This window comes from Styela clava, chromosome 4 (assembly GCF_964204865.1).
Source record: "Styela clava chromosome 4, kaStyClav1.hap1.2, whole genome shotgun sequence".
NCBI classification, from domain to species: domain Eukaryota; kingdom Metazoa; phylum Chordata; class Ascidiacea; order Stolidobranchia; family Styelidae; genus Styela; species Styela clava.
The window spans coordinates 23494625-23517750 of NC_135253.1; the positions used below are offsets into that span (position 1 = coordinate 23494625).

The 23126-nt window shown below is 37.5% G+C and overlaps 1 protein-coding gene across 1 annotated transcript; it reads left to right on the top strand.

Moving 5' to 3' along the window:
- The first annotated feature begins 153 nt into the window (after positions 1–153).
- LOC120326227 (uncharacterized) lies at positions 154–21900 on the top strand. Its single transcript, XM_039392483.2, has 9 exons — positions 154–912; positions 1041–1155; positions 3094–3243; positions 3546–3715; positions 4596–4657; positions 6684–6872; positions 7598–7706; positions 19901–20074; positions 20851–21900. Exons 1-9 carry the CDS (start codon positions 579–581, stop codon positions 21012–21014), a joined length of 1467 nt encoding a protein of 488 aa, XP_039248417.2. The 5' UTR covers positions 154–578; the 3' UTR covers positions 21015–21900.
- The last annotated feature ends 1226 nt before the right edge of the window (positions 21901–23126 follow it).

Here is a 23126-nt window from a genome sequence, read left to right on the forward strand (position 1 = left end):
TCTATGATACAGAAAAATGATTTTATTTTTTTTTACATTTTAAAAGGGGGGGGGGGGTTTGACCCGCAAAACCACCCCCCTGGCTACACCACTGTTGAGGGACAACAATGTCCAGACGTCCCCCAAAGGAGGGGTGTCTGATCATCTGTAAAATGGGTTTCTCTGCAACGGGACAATGTCACCCGATTTGTATAGTGTGCCGCACTAGATGCCATAACTCATCGCCACAGATACAGAAATGCATACGTTAGATTACCCATACTGCCATATGTCACTTTAACATTTATGTTAGAGGGGATTTGTTTTGATTATTGCTGCATTAATGATTTTCATTAGTACAGTCTGACAGTAGTAACAGAGTTCAGAAGTTCCTAAAGTGAAAGTCTGAAATAATATCGTTTACTGTTACTTTATTCAGGCACCAACTAATCCCCAACCCTACTTGAACTGGCAACCGTACAAGAGGCTGTTTTTCACCTTATGATACAGTGATAAAGCCGGGAATAATATTTTTCACTTAATTCAAGATCATAATGTAGTTAAAGCTGATATTTTACACAAATTTTAGCCTTAATTGAATGGAATCATCATCGGAGCAAATGGAAAAGATAATTGATGCGTTTACCGACCTAACAACTGGTGATCAAAACAAGGTTTTGAAACAAATACTGAGAAAATGCAAGCGGAAGCAACTACAACTTGTATATAACGAACTCCAGCCTTTATTAGCGATAGATTTTGTGACTTTTTTACCTCGAGAACTCATTGAATTGATATTTTCATTTCTGTCGCCCAAAGAACTTGGACGGGTGTCAGTTTGTAGTAAGCAATGGAGAGAACATTCAAATAATAGTAAATTATGGAAATTACTCTGCAAGAAAAGTCATTGGATGCATTTTGGTGATGAGACAGGTAAAATGAAACAAATTCTGTGAAATTTAGTTAGATTTTCTTTGCCTTCTATACAAAAATCTCCCTTGTATAAGTCTAACACAGTAATTTCCGAGTGTAACAAATTTTAAATATAATATTTTTTTTAGGTAGTGGTGATCTCTATGCAGCTCCCTCTTCATCAGCCCCTCCGCAAAGTCCTTTAACATCCCCCTCCTTTCATTTTGTTCCTCACACATGCACGGAACTTCCTCCAGTATGCAGGTGAGAAAAGCAGGGAATTTTAGATTATTGGTGGATGAACAATGTACCTTTTGAACAATTCCAAAATTACCGGCAGCGCCTGATAGGCTATATAAGATAATCGATGTAAAGTAAATTCAATCGATTTTCATGGTACTAAAATGAATTTGATTCGATGTGGTTTTATAACAGACGTGGGGATTTTTAAAATGGTAATATCTTTAAAACAGAGCTAAGTCAGTGATGCAAGAACAGATCAGATTTGTTGAATTCACGAAATCGAATAAAAATAATCTGGCACTTTACCTCACATTTTTATATCCGCGGAATACGGTGATATTTCAGAGAGGTAATGCCTACATTTTGTCAGGTCATCCGTGGGTTAAGTTGAAAACAATAAACCAAGACATTTTAAATGTATCCGTATCGAAAATAGGTATCAAAACAAAATATATTCCAGCAGTTTATTTGACATTTTCATATCCGCAGATAGTCATGGTGTTTTAGAGCAGTGCATCCCGAACTTTTGAGCTCGCAACGCCTTCCAATGCATTAAAATTTCCCGCCACTTCTGTTCACGTTAAAAATGCTATAATGAAAGCAAAGTTATATGAATCACGATGTTTTGCCACCGAACGCATGGTTCTAATTCCGCATTGTTACTCACACTTCAACATTGTTATGCAAGCGTGCCGTTTCTCTGGTCCTATGTATTGTCACGAAATTCATGTTTTAAACTAGTTTTAATAATTGTGCTTTGAATAAAAATTCTAACACAAGGACAATGGATGTAGATACTTGTTTTATTTAAATGTGCGAAAAAATATAATAAAAAAGCACGATTAGCTTTACTTAGTCCGGCCCGCCACTGCATTTTGAATATTCAATGTGGCCCGATACCAAAAATAATTGCCCAGCCCTGGGTTAGGCCATAATATTGTTCTGATTTTCTCTATATTAGTTCTATTACGAGTTCCGTGACTGTCCGTATTAGGGAATTGAATATACATACCGCCTGCCCATAGGTTTCAGTCCCTTTACACAACTTGATGTGAAATAGAAAAACAAAATTACTTACCTCCATATTGTTACACATACTTCTGGAGCGCCAATAATACTGTTTAACGTGTGACTTCCTTTTTTGTTAAGTACCACATCAGTTTTAGGCCAATTACATTTGCTTTTCTTAATTCGATTTCACAGGACTTCAATTTGTTTCCCAGTTCAAATGGTAAACTCAAAGGTACTCCCGTAGTCTGTCTGTATTAGCCAAGTGAATATACCCCTGCCTATAAGTTCTAGTCTCTTTACACAACTTGATATAAAGTAGGCGAACAAAATGAGTTGTTCCAGAGTGGTACAGAGTACACACACTTCAGGACTCATCAGGAGCGCCCATTTTCGCATATTGGCGAAGTTTACAAGCAATCACTGGAGTTTTCATAGTTATTCTGATTAACAGGGAAGACAATGAGACGGCTTAATCGTGATCAACATCTTATCTGTGTTCCTCCTGCTTAAGAAAGAGCTTTCAATAAGTTTTCAGTAGGTCTTAGAGCTTTAGAGGCTGCTACTTATATTTACTTGTTTCGAATTTTCTCGGGCGTGAGGTCTCAGCTAAATAATTTTATAATTGGGTATTCTAGTGATCGTATTTTATTTGTAAATGAGTTAGCCTATGTTCATGACATGGGTTCATTTGTGGGCGCTCCGGAAGTATGTGTACCAATATGGAGGCAACTAATTTTGTTCGCCTACTTTACATCAAGTTGTGTAAGGGAACTGAAACCTATGGACAGGGAGTATATCACTTGGCTAATACAGACAGTCTAGAACTCGTAATAGTACTAAAATGAGGAAAATTGAAATAAAATTAACCTGGTACACACACTACAGAAGTACCCATTTGTGGGCATAAACTTTTGTTTTCATTTGTTATCATTGTTGTATATTTCACAGGTGGAAAGATGTTTATGTCCGAGCCCACCATCTTCAAAACAATTGGGAAACTGGCAGATACACAGTTTATCCTCCGTTACGAGGCCATAAAGAAAGAATAACTTGCTTGCACTGTTCTGGGAAGTATTTGGCAACCGGTAGCGATGATCGGTAAATATTATTTCTCAACCATTATAAAATTATTATTATGGTGTGACAAATAATTTTTTTTTTCTCCAAATATTTTTTGTTCACTAAGTAATTTTTCTCAAGTTTATTGCTTTCTTCTTAGGTACTTTATAATATCTCTGTGGTGTGTCTACGCCCCATAAAGCGGGATCAAATCTACCAAATATTTTGATTTAGCTTCACGCCCTATTAAAAAGTTACCTATGCTTTATGGGGCGTGCCCCACCATTTGATAACCACTGCTCTTGTATGTACATTTATTCCTAAATTTCAATATTGAACAGGTCTGCAATTGTATGGGATTTGTCATCATATTCATCCGTCCATATTCTCAAACACCCAGATGCAGTTCTAGCTCTTAAAATAAAGAATAATCTTCTGGTCACGGGATGTGCCGATGGAATTATCAGAATTTTTAATCTCAGCACAGGAAAATGCCTTGGACAATTGAAAGGTACTATCTTTGTTTTTATTAAACCACGTTTTAAAGTTATTATGTTTACAGGTGAATATAGTAACACCATGAGTATTACCAAAAAGTTCAAGTTCGATTTCTAAAAATGGTAATAATATAAATAAATCCCAATTATCTCGGTTTTTCTCCCTTCAGTAATTCAAACTCAAAAAACTGGATGCTGAATGGAACATGTTATTCGTTAGATATTGCACAATTTTATTACATTCAGTCAAAAATAATTTTCAAGAATATACAAGGTGGGCCCGGTAAAAACAGAAAATTTGTTTTTGTTAGCTATTTCTATAATAAAGCCATATGTTATATTACACTCATAGAAGCTCAAAATATCGTCCGTGCACCTCAGAGCAGTGTTTTAACCTAGAATCCCAAGTTCGTGTAGGGTTGTGATGGTTAACTTGTGGAATATCGTTTCAATTCAACCTATACTACCTATACGCATTTTATTTATTATCTCATCTGACCTTCTGATTTCCTAGCGGCCACCCAACCAAATGGTAGTGTATTCTGTTAACTCTGTGTGTAATGGCGCATGTGGGTTCTCCTGAAGTATGTCAACCAAGATGGCGGATACCGGATTGTAATATGTGCACCAGGTTAGGGTTAAGCCATTATTTTATTCCAATTTTACTTATTTTAGTTCTATTACGAGTTCGGGGACTAGCCAAGTGACTCCCGTAGTATATGTACCTGGTACACATACTATTTTCCGGTGTCCACCATCTTGGTTCACATACTGTACTGTACTTCGGGAGTACCCAATTGTGTACATAACACTTTCCAGGGTTAGAACACTGCAGTCAAACCTTTTTTCGCCATATGAAGTTATTAAAATTTTCTTCACTATTATCTATTCCAGGTCACACATCTTCTGTTCATTGCATCTGTTTTGATGGGAACCGAATAATAAGTGGATCTCAGGTGAGGAATCGGTAGTTAAACTTACTGGGGTAATTATTGAGGGGTCAGAGTATTTTAATTTCAGTGACTTATTATTCGAGCTAATGGCTCGAGACCCCAACCAGTGCTACCCATGTGGGGTTAAGGGTCGGAACTGTAAAAAAAAAAAAAAATTCTGTTATATACATAGCAATTTTTCATAGCTTGAAACGCTTTTCAGACGGTGACCGTACATTTGAACCCATGTGTATATCCGCGGGTTCAATCTATATGCGGGTTCTAAAACCCATGGGTTAGGGTTAGTATGGGTTCAAATATCCGCAAAACAAAAAAAAATTCCATAGGTGCAATATATGCAGGTGCAATTGTCGTGGGTTCAAATGTACGGAAACCCTTTTAGATACTCAAGTCTCTTCAAAACCTGTGTTTTCCAGTCGCTAGTTGTTATTGTCTAACTTGATAATTAAGAATTCCTGAACCCCTTCCTTTGAAAAGTTCTGGCAATTTCGTTCAACATTAAAAAGGAGTACGTGTACTAACCGGGATAATATTTTGTAACTGTTTGCTATCTAATATCATACTATGCAATTGAAAAGTCTGGTGCACACAAATATTTTTTGTATGTACTGTTACAGAATTACATTTTTGTCAATGTGCAGCAGGACTATGTACCATAATTTGTCATTATTTTCTATATTAAAATGGGCGTTTGTACACCAATATAAAATGAAACACAATATTCCTTCCTCCCCATCTCTCCCGGACCTTTTCCATGAGATAGATCGCTCCAGCGTAATAAGCAGGGGGTTAATATATTAATAAATTTTAAGTTGTTGGTAACGAAAGAGCTATGGTATGGATTGCTGTAAGTTTTGTTTTAGTGTGCAGCAAACTTTGATTTGCATAGTATGATCATGTTTATTCCTGCTACAGCACTCTCACATTATATACATCCGAATCCACTAGCGCAAAGGCATTGACAAAGGATTCGGAGTTAGTATCGTGTAACCTCTTAGTTGTCAACCGTGCTATCATATGTGGTGTCTTATTGACTTTACTAGTTTGGTGATGCTAATATGCATAGGATTGTAAAACTAAATGAAAAAACTATTCATCAAGACTTTAATTTACCCGTCCAACCATCTTTATATTTTATATGAAGCCTTTTGCTCCAAACTAGGCCATCTACTGGCAGCCACTGAAATTTACAAATTTGTAAGGAACTATTATTTTTAAAAGGAACGAAATCTTCCCATTTCTGAATTACCTAACCCAGGTTGCCGGCATGGGCAATTGCTATTGAGAGTTTTCAAACAGCGAAGAATGAATATCCATCCTCCTGTAATATAGGGTGTCCATGAAGTCTTAAAAAAAATTTAAATTGCAAGAGGAATTTATTGATGCAATATATTGTTTTGGCCCTCACAGATGTATTTAAATTAATTAAAAATACTTGAACAATTACTAATTAGAAAACAACAAACCTGGTTAAGATACATTGAAAAAAAGACTTCATAACAAAATTGAAATTGTGAAGTTACTTAATATGGACACCCTGTATATTTTTAGGATACATTCTTTCGATGCTGCTACAGTTGGGCCATACCATACCAATTTTTCATTAATAGGCCATACCATGCAATATGAATGATTTATCACTTGATTCTGAATATTGTGCCATCGCTTATCAATAATCAGCATGAACGATGCCTAAGGTAAATATCTCAATTGTCACGGAAATGAGCGTCATTATCAATGCCAACTGAAAAAATAACATAACATAAAGACGATTGGGTCTGGTGGTGTTAATTGCGTTACTGTGATAACACCATCGTTGACCACAAAATCGTGATGCGTTGGCTGTAGAATGACGCCGTTACTTTTAAGTAGAAGGTAGAATTTCTGCATCAAAAACTTTTTAAATTGAGGGGGGTCACGAACCCCCGCTGTCTGCGCCCCTGCTTGTGATATGGAACCTGTATTAATAAATGTTAGTATTCTTATATTTTTTGAAATCACGGTTATATAATTTCAATTCCTTTTTTAGGATCGAACAATTCGTGTCTGGAACGCCACAAGTGGTCGTAGTTTGTACACACTTGAAGGTCATGTGGATGACCTTGTCAGTTTATGTTGCCATGGTAACATGCTGGTGTCAACATCGTGGGATGAATCAGCAAGAATATGGAACGTCGACTCGGGAGTTTGCACTCAAGTTTTATTAGGACATAGTGAGGTATGTACGCTTATAGCAAAATGTCATAAGGCCAACGTACACTGCTTTGCTTGGCCTGAGAGGAAGGTATAACAGTATTCCCGTAGTATGTGTACCAGGTTAGGGTTAAGCCATAATTTTATTTTGATTTATTTTGTTTTTTTCCTATTACGAATTTGGGGACTGGTCGTGTTAGCCAAGTGAATATCCCCCCTCCCATAGATTTCAGTCCCTTTACAAAACTTTATGTAAAGTAGGCAAACAAAATAAGTTACCTTCATATTGGTACACATACTTCTGGAGCGTCGTCCGCATAACATAGTGACCTGAGATGTAAATACCTAAATAATACAGGCTGTGTAAACTGAGGCTTATAGTGGGTTTGGGTGCTGATGATTTTGGCTGAATTTTCTATAGGTCCTTTTCTGCTGAAAAATTCACATTAGCGAAGAAATTTGGTGGGAAAATATTTTCTATATTCTTGCATGAATGTCAACAAGGCTATATACTCTTTGACAGACGGGAGGTCTCAGTTTTTTTCATGATGATCATGATGTGCAATATTGATGATATTTGTATATCAATGTGTTCAATGAAAAATCTGGCCCTCAGCTTGTACAATTACATATACTGTATAATATTCATCCAAAAATTTTTTTAATATTAAATATCAAATACATTATAAATTAAGCCATGTTATCTAGTTCAAGACATGAATGAAAATTTTTTATTTTCTACTTTCTCAGGTTGTTCACTGCTGTCACTTCGATTCGACTCACGTAGTTACCGGGGGAGGTGACAAGGTTGTGAAGGTTTGGCTGGTTGAGACTGGACAACTTACTAACACTTTGACCGGTAGGGTTTGCAGGATTGGCAAATTTGATTTTTGTTCATGATAGGATTTTCATATTTATCTTGGGAGAGAAGAAGGGTACCCCTCTTAGTATGTGCACTAGGATAGGGTTAGGTTTATTCTGATTTTCCTTATTTTAGTCCTATTATAAGTCGGGGACTGTCTGTGTTAGCCAAGTGAATATACCCCCTGCCCATATGTTTCAGTCCCTTTACACAACTTGCTGTAAAGTAGACGAAAAAAATCACCTACCTTACCTCCATATTGGTACACATACTTCTGAAGTGCTAGAGGAAGCGAATATGACGACTTAATCATCTAGCGACCCTTCATGTACCAGTTCATGTTGGCTGTTGGGATTGATTAGCCAGGTATTTGTCCTAGATGCACGAACCTATTAATGGAGAAGGTTATTAGAACTGTGGCGAAACTTAGTGCAACTTAGGCCTAAGTTACCTTGTGTTACAGCATGTCTATACAGAAAATTTCAGAAGTTGTTGAAAACAGAATTGGGCTAAATCATTTATGGGGGTAAAAAGGCAGGAAGGAATTAAAAACTAAAGTTCCAAAAAAAATTGATTACAAAGATATTTTCACTCACATTAAAAAACGGCGCTAATATCTCGAAGTTCAAAATGATTAAATTCCAAATTGTTTTTTGCGTTTTTCTTAAAACTCAAATTTGTGACTCAGGCCTGTTATGTTCTCACCCGGCGATATGGTTTGAATCTCAGTGTTAACTTTATTGTATTTCTGGCAACTAGTATTTTTCCAGATGGTTGAGCATGACCTGTGATGTCATCAGTCACAAATGACTGATCATGACCAACCAGCTGTGAAGGTGAAGTAGCCATGTGCTCTCTGTACTTGAGGGGTCATTCCTGTCTGTGTGTTTTGGAAGTTACTTTGATTATGTGCAGGGGCTTTTACTAATTGTACGTTTATAGTGTACTTAATTAAAACATCGGTAGGAACAGACTCTTTCAGCATTCTCTTATGTACTTTCTATATGGAGTTGTGGAAGGTTTTAGTAATGCATAAAATTTTGGTTTTGTTTATTTTATTAACCTTTTGCCAAGCACTGACAAGTAATTCATGAAATGTTTTACTTATGTTTGGACCCTAACTGCAAAGATGACATCAGCATATTGGTCAATTTTATTTGTAGATCATTCTGTTGGTTTGTCTTGAAAGTTACTCTGGTTATGTGTATGCGCATTTACTAATTATCCAGTTATACTGAGTTAACAATTAGTCCCATTTTTCGTATCCTGTCTCAAAGTATATCCTTTTCGAAGAACTCTTTAAGTGTTGGCGAAACTGTATCGGAAGCTGAATTTAGATCTTGTTGTTGGTCATGGTAGTTGAGCTTGAGTTTCTTGTTGTTGGTCAGGGTTTTCTCCCGAGAAATTTATTTGAGATATTTTTTTTTAAGTTATTCTATTCACAGTACGGCACACTATCCTGATTCCGGATTTGCCGCGCTATTCTGAAACCTTAAAAAATGAATGAGCGTCTTTGAAATGGGGAACTTCCGTTGTCGATGCGTGAAATGTCACATGTCTGGATATGACGTCACATAAAGTCACACACAGAACAGCGGTCTCTCGAATTTCGGTAACTTCATTCTCGTTTCCAACGATTTAACGACCAAGATTCTGCGTTTGGCCTTTACAATGCATCCGGTGTAATCGAGAGCAAAATTATTTGATGAGTTTCTGGGCTCACGACGAGTGTGCGGGTCTGGCAATAACACCAGAAAATCCTGTGGAGGACCATGCATTTCAATCCCCTTCCCATTTGTAACTTCTCTATTAGTCTTTTATTCAAATATGCACGTGTGAATAATGGACAGATACATTTTTTTAAATTCAGATGTCAAAAAAATGCATTCGCTTGCATGGCTTTCACAGGGACGCAGTCAGAATTTTTCCAACGGGGGTTACGTTAGATTAAAAGGCTGATGGCTAACTCGCCATGGACCACTCGCCATGCGACGCCTGTTTACGGGTTAGCCTGCAACTGTGCGAAGGCTCTTCTTGTAATGGGAGATGGAAAGGTGGCTGTTTATACTAACAACTTCAATAGTAAGGATAAATATATTAAATTAAATGTGTTTGGTTACAATACCTACTGTGCAAATGGTAACAAAGTGACAAGAAAACGTGCTTATATGTCGGAAGGCATACCGGTACCAAAGTAACGTACGGTACTCGACGCGCAAAGGATGTCTCAACTTATCATTTTCATCTAAGCATGCTAAATATATCATCATATTAATTGATTGTATGAGCACTGAATCAACAACAACGCTAAATATATCAAAAGTTCTATTTTGCTACCGGCAGTCTCATTTTATTCTAACAGCCGTTGATTGCGAGCAGAGAGGGAGAGAGAGAGCTAACTCGCCATGTCTATTTTCTTTATAATTGTCGATCGACATCGCGAGTTCGAGAGAGAGGGAGGGCTAACTCGCCATGTCTATTTTTTTTATAATTGACGATCGACATCGCGAGAGAGAGAGAGGGCTAACTCGCCATGTCTATTTTCTTTATAATTGACGATCGACATCGCGAGAGAGAGAGAGGGCTAACTCGCCATGTCTATTTTCTTTATAATTGACGATCGACATCACGAGAGAGAGAGGGCTAACTCGCCATGTCTATTTCTATATAATTGTCGATTGCCCTGATGCCGGCTGATATTAGAGTTAAGCCAACTCACCACGACAAGGTTTCAGCCTTCGAATCAGAAGAAACCCAAGCACAGATAGGCATCATAGCTGTACGTGGAAAAAATTGAGGAAGCGGACAAATACTCACACTAGGTTACTTACTCTTTACAAAAGGTCGGGCCGTAGATTTTTGAACATCTTCGAAGGAGAGCCTTCGCAGATAATCCTCCGTCCTTGAAAACACTCCAAACTTCCTTCAGCTTGTCATTTGCCTCGCTGTATTTTGCGTCAGCCCTTCTTGGTATATTTTCCTCCATTACTTCTGCTACATCTGATTCCACCGCAATGCTGACCTCGTGAATCTTGGATATAAGGCTATAAAAAGGCATATTTGTCCGTGTTATGCTATTGAAGTACTGATGCCACCCTTCCAAATGGTTGTTAGTCCTAACGTCGACGTCGAATACTGACCAGTCTTTTGGTTTCCAAACTGAGTTCTTCAGCCATGTCCTGTCGAAATATTCGGCAAATCTATTCAACCCGTCGGTGGTCATTTTGTCTCGCAGAGATAGGAACGGTGACGGGATGAACATATCTGGAATATAACACAGGGCCATGACTTGCTTCATTAAATCTCTCGCCCCGATGTCCCTGAAAAATGGAAATTACATATTCAACAAAACGTTAATGATATAAACACATGAATGCATATGATCACTAAATTACTTACTTGTTATACAAACTTGCTAATTTGTTCTGTCGCATGTTCTTCATGATGGCCTGAGTGAAATGGAATGCACATCCCTGCCTTCTCACATCTGGCCATACCAGAGATAGTGCTTGCCATGTTGCTGCTTCAAAGTCCATGACAAATTTCTTCACACGAGTACCTGAAAAATTTAAATGCAGTATAGTTTGGTACAGAGGGGCAGTTGTTTGGTACATTCACCACTTCGAACGAATGCGTGAATTGAAAAGAGTTGATAATACGGGTCCCTAACATCAAAAGTACCGTCCATGTACCAAACTTTTGAATTGGCCGAAATTTTCAATTGCTTTTGGGTTGCGAACAAAAGGTGACGCGATCCCCCTATTCTGATATCTTTTAATAAAAAATCAGTAGGTAAATAATCTATTTTCAACTCATCGTTAATGTCTGATGGATCTGTGGGTCTGTTCCCTGTCTTTCCCTATTGCAGAACCTCTTCAATGTTCCTTCCCGAAAGGGAAAGGTAGAAAAAATGAAAATCAAGTACACTGAAAATCACTACTAAAATTGGTCAACTGATTACAACGATACTTACATTAGTGAATCTTATAGAAGGCGGGTTGGTCATGTCTCTCCTTGCTGCTTTCGTAATGATCCCACATGCCGTGTATGGATTTTCCAACTCGCGCTTCAAAACTGCCCTGTTGAGAAGGACGCGGGGCCGTTCGTTTGGTCTAGGTTCGTGAGTATGATTTAAACCATTTCGACCAAAATCATCTTCTGTTTGGTATACCTCGGCCGGGCATATATTTCCTTTCTCCGCACCGAACACCGCCTGGTAACTGTAGATAGTAAAGATTAATTAGAAACATTGCAATTGTTTGTTGTAGTAATATGAGTTTCACTATAACTCACCACTTCCATTGATGTTAGTGCGAAGCACCGTATAGGAGTACCCGTGCCTCTCATACAGCTTGGGGTGTTTTCTTAGACTCAGGTTTGTCCTTGCAGATGGTTTATTCCATTCTATGAATGGCAGAAATAATCAATCGATTCATGGGATGTCCGACATACTCTTGCCAACGCATCATTAGTTAAGCCACAGGCAGCGCAAACTTCTTCTCTTGCTGCATTTCCCAATTTCCGAACTATTTCGTCAATTTAGCCTTCTGTTCTGTCGCATTGACGATTTATATATACTGCAGACACTTTTCTATAAAAATATTCCATGTCCGGCGAAATATATCACCGAACTTCGTTAGCAATTCGATAACTTGCTTTCCCACAACTTCTTATTTTCAGACCACATCCAGTGAGTGGGTTTCGTATTTGTATTAGATTGTTGTCTGTCATCTTTATCAAGTGAAATGTTCATATGACTCATCACACTTGTCGGCACTCGATAGTCTCCAGTTATTTTATAGGTACAGTCAATTTTTTGATTGTCATCAAAAACTGCTTTAGAGAGTCCGTCTGGAAATTGTAGAGGTACACTAGTTTTTATTTCCATCCAGTTACTTATATAAGTGTATAATCCACCAGGTGATGTTGAGCTGTTCATTTGGGCTAATTGTTTAGACGTGGACATTAAATAAGCCAAAAGATTTTCTCGAAAAAATGCTGGAAGTACTGTTCTTGAATTTTGGTATATCAGTTCAATGATTTTGCATAAGATTAACAGTTTCTTTTCTTTTTCTTTTGTAGTTTTGCACCCTGTCAATATCATCACACGGCATATCCTTGTATAGTTTTTTCACATCCTCCCGAATGATCTCGCGTGAAGATCTGCTAAAACGAGTAAACTTCTCGTACTAATGTGTGACGATGCTTCGACTGATGTAGATGGTATTGGAGAATGAGACTGACTGGTAGAGGTTGGGTTTGAAAAATCATCGACGTCAATTTGATGTGGCCGTGAAGCAGATATACGCGACTATTATAGTGATCTTCCCAATATTTTCTATATTTACTTCCTGTGGCAACTCTTTTTAATTTATCGTTGACTAAAGTATCGTAACACTCAACCAAACGTGTGTCGAACTTGGACATGGACGATAAGAACGAACGCAATCAGCGACCGCCTGGAATTGATAATTTTCGAGCCACCCGCTGATCTTCTATCTCTCTTACTTGCACGTTCATTTGATAAAAATTTATCATGAAAACAATAATGCCAAATTTATAACCTGCTTCTTACGCTCGACTTTTCATTGTTTCAATTTCGTTTGCCTCATTGGATGTATTACAACAACCCAAATTCAGGCAAAGTACTTTTATGTTATCTACTCATTATGACCTATTTGACATTTAATCATATATATAGTTTTATGATCCCATTCGATGTTGGTTTCAGAATATAGGATCGGAAAGTTCCGAGTCCTTCGCAATTCGATTACAAAATTTCTCCTCCGCTGGTTCAGCGCCAGGTGTGAATCTTTTTATCACAGGTTTCTAATTTATTAATCGACGACGAGCGTTTTCTCTCACCTCATAGGCTTACTTAATTAAATTTTTATAATTGCACTAGCCTGCAAAAAAACCTAAAAGTGGCAAACACCGCAATGTCACCCGGCGTATTCAAAATTAGAAGATCGGGATGCACCTCCCGGCGGCGACTCGTTTATTCAGTTATTGCGCGATATCTGTTTTTCCATCTTTATTATATTGTTAACTTACTTATGTTATATTTATTGTTGACGACTGGCGATATTCCGATTACCATGCTCCACTTTTCATTATTTAAGATTTTCAGCCACCTAAGGTTTAGTCGATAAAAAATGATGTAAACCCAAAGCCACGCGTAATTCGTCTATATATATTATATTATAGCGCTTAAGTCAAGCATATTTATGCCAGCGCCTGTCACAACGTTCTTCTACCCATGGTCTCGATTTTTGTCAGGGAACTGAAGAAATTTGTAGCACGCACTTTGAATTTTATTAACAGTTTTTGGTAGGATATCTCTCACATGAACGATTAAAAACCCACATTATTATGTAGTTAATAACAATCTGCTTCCCATACCAGGTTAGTTAATGTTGTTTGATATAATTAAGGGTCCGAATTAGTTTGTTCTCAATTTCAAGTCACATTTCGTCCAGCCTTATGTCTCCGAAATGTATGCCAAGTATTTTGGTGTTTTCCTTTACGGAGAATTGTAGTTCAAGTTTTAGGAGGTTTTAGTAATGCAGGGAATTTTGGTCATTTGCTTTCGGTGTCCTCTGCAAGGTTTTTCTACTTATAGCTTCAATTTTTTAACGGTGCCATAGGAATTTGAGGCATGTACTTTGAATCTTAGTCAGTGAACTGCGTGGAATTGTTTTGATTTTGGCGTGAAAATTATTACCGACATTACCAAGGCATTAATTATTATCAGCTTACCATACCAAGTGAGATTGCGTAGTTTTATGTGGTTTAGGTTTCGTAATAATTTTGTTTTCTATCTCCTGCCACATTTTGTTTATTCCTCTGTTTCCAAAATGTATTCCAAAAATCCTGGTGCTATTTTTTTATATCATTTCTATATGGCGAATAATGAATGGAGTTGCGCGCTGTTTTCTTAATACAGAGTATCTCGGTTTTGTCAATATTCATTTTCTCTCCGACTGCCAATTTGAATTTATGTACCAGTAATTCACGAATTGTTTCTGATATAGATGACTGATCCCGTATTGTAAATGTAATATCGTCGGCGTATTGATCAATTTTATACCCCTGTTTTCCTGATCTTATCCCACGTATGTTGCCTTTTTGTTGTACCGATCTTGCTATAGGTTTTGAGTTCAGCGCATAGAGCAACATGCTCAATGGGCATTCTTGCCTTATGCCTCGTTCTATGCCTACTTCGTTAGACAGCCTTCCATTCACATCTTTGACGCTTTATGCCCTCATACATGCCTCTCATTACATTTAATTACATTGGAGAACCTTTTTAGGTCCTATTAATCCTGAAGTTTTGCTTAAAGGCTTTATCAGTATCATTTATTTCTTCATATTCAATGCACAAACTTGGCTATACTGATGACAGGAAAAAATATTTGTCGCCCTGGAGGAACTTGTTAGGGTTTTTATAGGAGCTAAAGCTTCTGAATTATCAGCCAATGAGCGTCACCAAGTTTCAACCTGTCAGCCAGATCACGATGAATGGTTGAGAGATATTGTCTCATGGACCACTTATATGAACACCGTCTTTCAATCATGTTGTACGTGGAGTCCCAGCGAATGGGACAACTCGTTATCAAATTTGGCTGTTCCATCACTAGGGCATTGTACGTTGTTCTTAGTTCGTTCAAGGCATGAGACGATTGTTTTATGTGTTGCACAAGGTGACGTGCAGCAGCAAGAGCCCGCTTTACTGAGTCCATGTTTACACAATCGTGCACACACAATTGCAGCTTATGCGCAGCATTCCGAGGAGAAGTCGTCAATACCCGGCGACTTGACATTTACCATCCCAGTTATAAGTTGAAGCACTTCCTCTTCAGTTGTCCTATCTACTCCCCACGTTGAACTCCCAATCACTTAACCCAATTTCCTTGGCGTTCTTGAGCTCATTTTGCAAACTTTCCTTCATTGGCATTTTTCGGTGAACCAAAATAGTCCGGGAAACCATTAATGGAAAAGCTTATTTATGTTTTCTATATGCAAGATGGTTGCTAATGGACCGCTCTTCGTAAGGTATTCCGCGTACGTGAGAGAATGTATCGATGTTTATAAACAGAAATTCGAAACTTTTTCATTTCGGGCCGTTGAATCGTGATTTATCATATGAGAGCTGGCTCGTGTGCTTAATAGTCGTTTTTGCTGTTTGCTCCTCTAACAAAATGGTATCACAGACAATGCTGCAGCAAAAACCGTTGCCGGTTAATGAAGCATTATGTTTTGAGTAGGTCATGCGAAATCAGCGCCGTGTTGGTCGTATCTTTCGTTCTTGTGCTGTGATTTTTTTTTCGCGCCGCATGAATTTGACGGTATAACCAGCGGGAAACACTCGTAAGCATACTGCTGAACTGACTTCATTATTCCAAAGCGACTTATTTTGTCAGCCCCTCGTCCTAACGTATTTATTGATCATTTGAAGCTGCCGGCGAATATTTATTTTCGACTTATCATGCTATAATTACTGATTGTGAGGATATTGTACAGCTCTCAGCACTTGTAAACTTATTGCTGACTTTATATTCTTAGCTGAAAAGCGACGGTCGGCCATAGCGCAATGTATTTATTTTTCATTTGACGATCCAGTAAACAGTAAACATACTGCTTTACTATTCTAAAGAGACTTATATTATCAGCCGCTCGTTGATCGTCATTAGTAATGAAATAGCGCAATGTATTCAGTTAGCACTTGATGATGCCAGGGAATATTTATTTTTGACTTACTATACAGCTCTCAGCACTCGTAAACTTATTGCTGACATTAGTTTATTATCTGAAAAGCGACCTAAATTCTATGTCGTTCCTCCCCATATCTTTTGAATTCTATCATCAATCACAATTGTTTTGAGTAAATTACACATTTATGAAAACCATGAACAAACACACAATGAAAACAAAATGTAAAAAGAATATTGAAAAAAAAAAAACTAAACTGAAAACAGTACTGAATATGTAAAAAACAATGAACAAACACAAAAATGTGAAATGCATATTGAAAAAGACCACTAAACGGAAAATAGTACTGAGTTCATCACCAATATTCCACATTCGTGTGCCAATAAGAAAAGCAGTCCCTGCCTTCTCGAACACAAAGGTGGACATCGCATTCCCTACATTTTACCGAGCTTCGTGGAATTGTAACTCTTTCGTTGGCACCGACTCTGCATTTTTTGGAACACACTTTGCAGACTTTCAATTACCCGGTAGAGATTGGAAAGTGGGCCCCTGTATTCTGCAGCCTGTCCAGGGACGTCGTCGACGATCCAGAGAGGCGTCTGGAGGATGTTGACTGCCAATCAGAGCAGTAACTAAAGTCATCCGAAATTCCAATCCGGGCCATCTCCTTTCCGCGATCACTCGGCAATTGTGGACTGCCACTTCTAATAGATACGAAAATACCCTACGGTATCAATCTCTTGACTTCCTTGTCAAATTATAATCTTTGCGCATCTGATCTGACAGATCAACGCCGCCCATATGCATGTTATAGTCACGGAGTAGAGGTGGGCATGGCACGTCGATGGAGCCTGATGAACCTCCTCGTCCACCTTTCCCCTTCACTGTCCTAGGGCCGACATCTGATGGACCATATTTCGGCTTGTGAAAAGTAGACAGGAAATATACTTTCTTCTGGACACCCCACTCTATTGTTTTTGGTACCACAAGCGTAAATACTCAGACAACTCAGCTGAACACTGGACGAATTCTCTACGCTGACGTTTGACATCCCCTTCATTCTTTTTTCTTAACTTCCATATAATTTAGGGTGGTCCAAGTCTTTAGAGTTATAAATATTATCAATTCGACGGGCTTGTGATCAGAATAGAAACGTATAGATTTGTTTTTTGGAGTACTTCTTTCTAAAGGTGTCCAAAATGTTGTTATGTTGAATGAATTTTTTGAATATTTTCTCTGGGGGCAGAATTTTAAAATTTTTGGAGTTAGAGATGTCGACTTGATCTAATACCAAATTGAAGTCTCCCACTATTTATACTACATGGGTACCACAATACTTTGCCAACAGCTTAGTCAAATTTTCTAAAATTTTAGTCTTTTTCGGTCCGTTTACTGTCGGGGTGTATACGCTAATAACTTTGATTAATGATCATCAACCTGAATTTCTATTCTATCACATCGTTAATATGAATAGTATACATCGATGGCATTAATTCATTTTAATTATTTTAACTAATATCACAGTTCCCTGCTTAAAATTGGTATGGTGCTTTCCAGATTTGTTCGAAGTCTTATAATAAATATTGTACCCCAAGTCATTGGCCCAGCGAGTCACTCACTTCTTGTCTTCTCTGTGTGCTTCTTGTACACACAGCACATTTGGATCTACACTTTCAATGAAATTTTTCAGATCGTTCGAACAGTGCTGAGGCCATTGGCATTCAGAAAAAACAATTTCATTCTATCCATGACTGAACCTAACAGTAGTTATTGGGTGCTCCCGAAGTATGCGAACCAAGATGGCGGACATCAGAACGTAACATGGGTAACAGGTTAGGGTTAGGCGATAATTTTTTTCCAATTTTCTTTATTTTAGTCCTATTATCAGTTCGTAGACTAGCCAAGAGCCTCCCGTAGTATTTATAGCTAAAATTATGGCCTAACCCTAACCTAGTACACATATTACATTCCGATGTCCGCCATCTTAGTTCCCATACTTGGGGAGCCCCCGTTATTGTTTTTAATTAGAGTTTACCAAATTTACATCAGTAGATGTATAAAAAGACGTTTTTGTTGAGTCAGTTCCGGAAAATAGTTTTCACGAAGGTGCAGTATTTTTGGACATGCCCCTGTTTTTTGCAGTGCCTACGAACTGCTTCATTTTCACATTGGTTTAAGTGTGTCCAGTTTGCAGACATCTGGCGCATGTAGAGATGTACGACTCCCCAGGAAGGGAGGTTTTGCACCTCGTGCCATCTATGGTTACGAACTTTGGAATGCTCAATGAACAGCCTTGTATTATTCCGCTGCGAATATAAATTCTCGAGTTAGTTTTCCATTTACATCATTGCAGCTTTTATTTCTGAAATACATGTTTTAATCATATTTAAGAATCTGTTTCCAATCTCTATTTTGTCCTATATGCCAAATAGGAAATGGTGGTTAACATTGTCAATAGTTTTAAGATTGTTGAGGTGGTCTATAAGGATCAGTTTACCGGGAATATTTTCAGTTTTGCAGTATCGAAATGTGGCATCTGTGTTGTAATGGATATCCGACATGTTCCTTTTTGATAACGAACATTTTCGGGTTGTGCTGATTATGTGGGCCAGGACGTGTTCTAAACGTTTTACTAGTATTTTTGATATTATTTTATAGTCCATGTTGAGTGTTGTAATCAGATACCAATTCTTTAGTTCCGTTTTGTCACCTTTTTTGTATAGCAATTTTACTTTGGCTAATTTTGAAGATTTGGGGAGATGTCCGAATGTTATAATATTATTAACTAGTTGAGTTAATTGTGGTTTTATCGTGTCCCAGAAAGTTATATAGAATTCTCTACTTAAACGGTTCATGCTTGGTGACTTGTTATTTTTCATAGAATTTATGACAGTTTCTGAATACAATGTTGTTGATCGTAAAGGTATCTTTGGCATAAGCTGTCTCTTCCGGAATACCTCGTATTCTAATTTGTCCCTTCCAGTATCTTGAAGAAAGTCACGACAGCTGGTATTATTGTTGTAGGTGGCAGGTTATTATATTGTCTGTTTGAAATGCTTGTAGTTTGGACTTTGATTAAAACCTTTAGAAGTTTGAAAGCAGACTCTTGATTTAAAGAATTCCATCCACCTTCTGTCTCTGAAAATCTGACATCTGACTTGTTTATTACTAGAAACCTGCCATGCTCATCTAATGTAGAAGCCAGAGGCATCCCCAGTGGGGGTTTGTAGATCGGGCCCCCCCTCCCCCCCCCTCGGGAATGTAAAAAAAAATCTTTTATTTGTATCGTACAAAGCCATTTTACGAGATCGAAATGTTCTAAGAGTCTTGAAACCCACAGTTACCGGCCTCTAGCGGTTACAAACTAACTTGGCAATTAGGAATTTCAGACCCGCGCCCATCCTTTGAAAATTCCTGGCTACGCCCCTGACAGGAGCAGATGAAAACTTGATTGATTAAACCTTCCTTTTTTTTAACAGGTCACACAGATGATGTGTATTGTGTCAGTTTCAATGATGAGGTCATTTGTTCCGGGTCAGCGGACAGCTCCGTACGAGTATGGAGTTGGTCAGGTGGAAGCTTGTATAATTTGCGAGGACATATAGGCGTTGTCAGATGCTTGTACCTGAAGCACAACACACTAATAACAGCTGGTAAGATAATTACCGTAACTTTATTGTACTTTTGTAAAAGTTTGTACAAAGCACGATGGTGTGACACATTGTGCTAAGCGTTAGAATTACGTTTTCCTCTCCACCTTTACCGGTAATTACCTTACTGTGTGGCTTCGTAGATTAGAATCCTGTGGGGATAATTAAGTGAGAGAGGATTGCTTTACTTCCCGCCGCTGTAGGGCCATCCTCAAGCCTATGCATCTGAAATGAAAACTGGCTGACCCTATACCTGACATGGACTGGTAACTGTTTCGCCATCGCCAGCAAGGCTAGCAATCTCTTTAGAAAACTATCATGTTGGTATGTATTGAACCCTTAATCAATAGCAGTGTATCTAATTATAGACGAAGATTTGAAATAATTAAGAATTGCATTTAAATTGTGAATTCATTACATATAATGGATCAGAAAGATTTCTGTCCATAAGAAACCCATAGTATCTGCAATGGCTGTTCGTTTGAAGCTATTTTAGCAAGTATGTGTTTGAAAATTTTAAAAGTGCTTTATGGTAGATATTTGTGCGCATTGTATTGTTCATAGCATATTGTGACGTCTGGGGATTCTTATTTCTCATTCTAGATTTCTGTTAAGCTAGCTCGCTGGTCGTTATTTTGGTCTCTTCCTGTTCGTCCGTTTCCTTTGTATAAATTGTGTAATATTTCAAACAGTCGTCTCCTTGCCTTGTCTCAGGACAAAACACTTTATAATGAAAAAGAGTTTATTTTCATTTCAAAAAAGTTTTAATTTTTTCACAGGTGACCAAATGAAAGTTATTGTTTGGGATCCGTCTCGTGGGAAACTACTAAATATCGTCCACAGAAATCCAAGTTTGGTTAATTTAATGTGGGTGACGCCAACTCGTTTGATCGTTGCTGGTCCTGAAGGCCCAGGAGCGGCCACTGTGTTGTCATTCTGGTAATTGGTTTGGAGGGACGGCCAAAACATTATAATGTACAATTTTGAATTCTGATAAAATAACATTGAATACAGGATATCGGAAATATTTTAATGTAGATCATGTTTTGCCGAATAACTGACTATTCCAATTTCACTCAAATAATATTTTTGTGACTGCTACTGAATAATAACTACTTTGAGTACTTAATGAAAGTTTGTTTTTGAATACAGAATATCTCAAATAGGTCCTGTTACACTAAATATTCTACTATTCAAAACTTAAAACACTCTTAATTATGTCTCTGATACATAATAATCACAACTTTGATTACTTACTGGAATGGGTTGCTGTCAGGGAAGGTTCAAACTGTACAATTTTACCATTTCGAATTACACAAATAATGTTTTCGAGTATTAGGATATTGAAAACATTTAAAAATAGGTCATGTTTTACTGAGAATTTAAACGTGTATTTCAAACTCATAAGCAATGCAGAATGCAGAAGTAGTGCAGAAAACAATTATTTCTTTTATTTAACGATTTTTTTCAATGATTTGCTGAAATAATCTCACATGTCAATAAAACTTGTGACTTAAACACCACCGAAAAAAATATATTTTTGCTAATATTTGAATAGCAGTGCTATTATAGCACATCTTCCCAAATTTAACACAATTTTTATAACTCTAGCTTGCCTGTCAAGTTTTCTTGAAAGTTATTGATTTCCTGAAGTAGGTAAAATAAATTAACCTCTTCAGTACTCATTTTTAGTCATGTCAATCTATTGAAATAGAAGCGAGAAGCGTCAGAAATATCTACCAAAAATTTGTTCTCAATTTGAATATTGTTGATTTTACCTATTTAGTGTTTTGATAATTTTTATTTTTACAATAAAATTGTTTTGGAAATTCTGTTGTAATCATTATATATCTGTGGTTCAAGGCAGCTCTAGATTCAATAGGAATATCTCAGTGATAATTTATCTGCATGGATTCATTTGTGCCCTCTTGATGACGGGCCTTGTTTGTTTGGGGAATGGCCTTTGCAAGTAGCCTATTCTTGTCTGTCTGTCTGGGTTAGTTGTTCTCCAATTACAAGTAGTTAACAAAAGATGCAATGGGTGGCAGTAGTATTGCCATATTGGGTCAAAATGGTTTAACGTTATGACCACTGTATTTTTAGATCAGTAGTAATTGTGCTTTTAGCAATTTGATTTAGGGGTAACAATATTAAAAAGTTTTGGAACCATTGGTCTAGTAAGGGTTTGAGGCAATGATTGTTAGTTTGCTGTAGTATTGTTTATTTATTACCTTGGTGTAATTGCAGATCAGAATCTTTGGACCTCCGGAAGTATGCACACCAAGATGGCGCGCAACCTGGACATAGTATGTGTGTACCGGTTAGGATTCAAGTTATGCGACATCTTGGTGCGCATACTTTTGTAGGACCGAATCCTTATGGGCCAGTTATCTGAAATATCCAATTGCGCTTATATCAAAAGTATATCATAGTCTTCCTATCAATAAAGCATGGTATCGGCTTCAAGGAGTACTGAATAGATCAGCTAAATAGTGCTTCCAATGCCTTAAAGTAGGTTTCTGAAATAGTTTGAACTGCCAAAGCTGGTAATCAAGCATCATATATGTGTTTCTTTATTAATTTGATGATTAGCAGCACTCATTACAATATAGCAATGGTTAAAGCGCTCACTTTCGGAATGGGCTGTGATATAAAACTTCTAACTTTCAACTTGTTATACATGTTTTCAACCAAAGTAACTGTCTATGCCCAACCACAGGAATATGTCTAAATTGATTCTCTTAAATATGATGGAAAACTCAAGTTCAATTTGATCAAACTTTTTGCCAGACTTTCCATGAGTTAATATGAAAAAGTTTGTTTGCCTTTGAGCAAACAATTAACAGTTTTGTCCTGATCTGTGTTCAGCGACTGCAATCATGCTAAGCCCGTGATTCTCGAAGTGGGCGTCGCGACGCACAAGTGCGTCGTTTCAATTTTGCCAGGGCGTCGCAAAACTTTTCTTTTTTTGCGGAATTGTACCTGTTTTGCATTGGGTAGAAAAAGTCTAAATATTGAACTGTACTGCAGAAGTTTAAAAGCATAAAAATTGTAC

Bases quoted from the DNA above. Each gene is read 5' to 3' on its own strand.
- LOC120326227 (XM_039392483.2), top strand. From the start codon at position 579: ATGGAATCATCATCGGAGCAAATGGAAAAGATAATTGATGCGTTTACC. The intron at 3,244-3,545 runs GTAAATATTATT...AATATTGAACAG, and splicing joins GCAACCGGTAGCGATGATCG to GTCTGCAATTGTATGGGATT. The intron at 3,716-4,595 runs GTACTATCTTTG...TATCTATTCCAG, and splicing joins ATGCCTTGGACAATTGAAAG to GTCACACATCTTCTGTTCAT.